The 4,212-nt window shown below is 33.5% G+C and overlaps 1 protein-coding gene across 1 annotated transcript in view; it reads right to left on the reverse strand.

Annotated features, from left to right (window-relative positions):
• FAM135A (family with sequence similarity 135 member A) overlaps positions 1-4,212 on the reverse strand; it is a 95,498-nt gene that overhangs the window by 3,474 nt on the left and 87,812 nt on the right. The window contains exons 21-22 of the mRNA XM_023531212.1: positions 2,708-2,731; positions 167-294 (exon numbers count right to left, since the gene is read on the reverse strand). Of these exons, the coding sequence (XP_023386980.1) occupies positions 167-294; positions 2,708-2,731 (152 nt within the window). The remainder of the gene's footprint in view (positions 1-166; positions 295-2,707; positions 2,732-4,212) is intronic.

The following is a 4,212-nucleotide window of genomic DNA, read 5'->3' on the forward strand; positions in this document are numbered from 1 at the left end:
AAAGGAAGAAAATGGAGGAAGGATAGTTGTTAATATTAGTGGGTGGAAAAAGAAGTAAAAGGGAGGAGAAGGATGACAGAAGAGAGAAAGTGACTCCAAGAAAAATTTGGGGAAAAGTTTATGTGTGGATATAACTCTTTAAAATACTTCTAATTTACTTTGTTACCTGACTGTTTGTCCTTTAAAGCTGTTTTACACATTTCAATGCGGGCAGAATGATAAGGAACATAGCGATCCTGTAGAGATCCCACTAGCACAACATTTTTGAAATAATGAAGCCCTGTGAAGAGAAAATAATAAATTATAATGCAATTATTAACCAGATTTAGAACAACTTATTAGTACTAGATTAAGTGACAAAAAAATTTTATTTCCTCAGTAGCACTGTTTATAACTTTTAAATACCTGATGAATTCTTTCTCCAAATTTCTACATATTATCTACCAAAAAATCACCCCCCGCCCCCAAGACCCCAAAACACCCAGCTTCATTGTATGTAGTTTATGTCAGATATGAGAAATGTGTGTTTTCAATGAGTGAGAGCAAGGATTGTGGTTTGGTACTGTGGGAATGGAGGAGAAATTGGTTACGGTGGACTAAAATTTCATACCAAATACTTTACATTTTTACTTTTCAAAGGCTATTCCTCAATATTTAGAAATATTTCCCAAAGAAACGAAATTACTCTTCTACAAAAACAAACAAAACACCCTATATGAACTCATTTAAAGCTGACTTTTTACTTTAAGTTTTCATTTGACTCTTGCCTAACCATATTTTCTCCTTATTTAAGTATGATGTCAAGAGGATACATACTTCATTCTTTTTAGTAATAATAATGGGTTTCATGATCCACCCACAGACTTTCGTCAGGCCCCTTTATTTTTATTTTTTGTTAAACTAGGTGAATTTAGGGCTTCTGACTTTGGGATACTTTGTTAATTAACTCAGGTTAAGTACTAAACCCATGTTCTTGATCACTTCAGTACCAAAAATATTCTAATTTTACTATTTAGCTCAGACTAATAAAAAAATAAAAATTTTGCGATTATTAAATAAGATACAAATCAATAAAGACAATACATTATAATTGAGGTATGTAGTGCATATTTCGTTTCTGGACTGTAAAGTATCAGAGTAAAATTCTGATACTTTCCACCTACTAAAATTCAGATTCTTAGAGATAGGCCAATTGTGGAGATTACTGCAAATCCAGAATATAGGAAGCCTTTGTAGAATCTCCCTTCCTCCCTTGGAATTTAAGGATCCTAATAATGAGAAAGTGTAGACCCACACAGAACCAGGCGAGGTTGTATATACTATCCATGCCAAATATAAGGCCATCTTTCTTTTTTCCCAAAGATACCACTTTGAGGCAATTTGAATATATAAAATTCTAGGGACATAAGTGAAATAATCCAATGTCTATAATAGGAATTAATTCAATTATACAAACATGAAGATATTGCTGTCAATTGAAACCAAAAGTAGAATGAATTTGTCTCATGAAATGTGAGAGTGAAAGGGAATATGTTTATACAAACATATTTAAAATCATATTCATTAAGAAAACTTAGATTTTTCCCTTTCACTCTCACATTTCATGAGACAAATTCATTCTACTTTTGGTTTCAATTGACAGCAATATCTTCATCGACATTAGCACTACTTTGGGAATTATCTATGTACCTAGAGCAGAGAGGTCTTCAAACTGATATATATACATTTACCCCGGGGTAATTTAAGACTCTCCATGGTGTAGATGGATATGTATAGCTTTAAGAAAATTGATTTCCAGAGCTCAACTTCTGTAAGAGCGCTTTTCTAAAAACAACTTGTCCTTCTTCCACTTTACAAGAGAAAGATATTTTTCGAATCTATTTCAGATCTTATTATGGTGCACAGCCATGGAGTATAACAGTCTCTGGGGAACCGAGCAAAATATAAGTGAAATCTAACTTTTTCTGATAAAAAGTAGGTTTGATTTGACTGATTGTTTGACAATAAGAAATGGCTTTGCCAATTAGATTTTATGGCACACACTTTCCAGAAATTGAATTGAATGAGCTAAATCTATAACTCTAATTGAATGAGTCTTTATATTTTTATGAAAATATAATTACAGTAAATATATACTACCTGATATGCCAGAAAACATATCCTTTGCAACCATTTAAAATTACAGAAAGTATTTTTAGGTGCAACCCTAAAATTATACAAGGGGGTACATACTTTTCCAAAATTCTCTTAAAGAGTAAGCAAGCCAATAATATGAAAACTGCCCTACTGTACATCATCTTCACTTCCAAGTTGCTTCAGGTGCTGTACTTTCTGAATCTAAATTATTGAAATTTTATACCAAACTGCATGAAACTAGTCATAAAACAGCACAATTAGCTTTTTCATTTATCTAAAAGATCTATATTTATGCTCTCCATAAAGGGCTACCATGTTGCACAACTCCAGCAACGGCATTTGTATCACAGTTTGCATGAATGACACTTCTTGGAGTTGTACATTGCACAGCCTGTGGCAACCTTGCTCAACAGTTATTTTTGTATTTTTCCTAAATGGGTATTATTCTTCAAATTGCCAGCATCTTCTAGCCCCTCTTCTTGCTTTCCATTTCACTGAGAATACAGAAGAATTAGAAGAGAACTTCCACATACTCCCACCTTAAATGAAGCTACCACCACACCTATACTTTCATTTTCTGCCATCACTGTTGTTCCTTCTGATGAACCGTTCATGCTCCTACCTCAGGCCAGCCTTTATACTTGTATGCTAGGTCCTAATACCTCCTGCCTATTTAAGGACCTGGCTCTAGTCGTTGCCCTGTTTCTCTCCTGCAACATCAATTTTTCTGATTCCATGATGATGAAATAAATCAAAGATCCTGATATTGATATAAATATATTTTTGTACTTCTAAATGGGATTCCTAAGACAGTATTGCACTTCAAAAATTCATTTTAAATTTAGTACTCTATTTTAATAGTTTTTCAACAACAATAAATACTAATATTGTACTTTTGCATAGAAGAGTTGCTTTTTGTGTTAGCCAAGAACCAAGTTAGTTAAATAGACTATAACTCTTTTTGAATCTTTTTGCTTCAATTCTTTCTCTACAGTGTTGGCTGGAGAGGACAGAAACTCAAAGTGAGACATGTTAGGCCCAGAGTCACAGTACTCTGGAAGTACTTCATCTGAGTTGAAGTCCATCTTATAAAAATGTCTAAAGTCTTTATTTTAGGAACCTTATATTCTATGTTCATCTCTGCACCTACACTGACTTTACCTGATTAACATGACCTAGTTAACTGGCCTTAGGGTTAGTTCTTCACTCAGCCCCTGAAGTGGCTTATTCTTGGTTGAAAAGTTACCTCTAATTTGGGAAAGTAACAAGATTTCCCCATCTGTAGGATGAGACAGTTGATCTAGAAAAGTTTCTAAATATTTTATTTACTTTTCACGATTACCAAGAAAAAGATGAAATCTTCATATTTCTCAACTGTGTAATAACATGATTTATGTGTGGACATTATAAATGGTAACTTTCATCTTTATAATCTTAGTCTTCCTGATACTTTTGGTGACTCATTTTTTCTGAAATTTCAATCTTTTAAAGCAATTCACATTGACTCATTTTGTTTCCTCTCTGGAATTGGCTAAAGCAGTGGTTCTAAACTAGTGGTTTTGCATCCTGAGGAACATTTAGCAGTGTCTGGAGACATTTTTGTTGTTACAACTGAGGGCTGGGGGATGTGAGGGTGTGGAGAAGTGTGTGTGCTACTGGCATTTTGTGGGTAGTGGCCAGGGATGCTGCTAAATATGTCAATAATGCTGAGGCTGAGAAAATCTGTGCTTTTTAAACTGACACATTACACTATTCTTTTTACTCATTTACTTTAAACACTATATTTGAAAGAATTTGCTTCCTTAAATAACATTAGCCGATACTGATTCTTTCCTACACTTTCAGAAACAAAATACGAATGTTATTTACAAATCAAGTAATTACCTATTATTAAACACCTCTGTAATCTGCTGGAAGAAAAGATTATCTTGTGCCATAGGAGCACAGCGGGAGACTTCTTTAACTGTTATATTTTATTTGTCAGAATTTAACACCTGGTAAAGAGATTCTAAGCAGATGTTTTCTGGAAGATCTTAAAATATGGCATTATATTTTGGCAGTTCCAACAATGAATAG

This window comes from Pteropus vampyrus, unplaced genomic scaffold (assembly GCF_000151845.1).
Source record: "Pteropus vampyrus isolate Shadow unplaced genomic scaffold, Pvam_2.0 Scaffold64, whole genome shotgun sequence".
Taxonomy (NCBI): domain Eukaryota; kingdom Metazoa; phylum Chordata; class Mammalia; order Chiroptera; family Pteropodidae; genus Pteropus; species Pteropus vampyrus.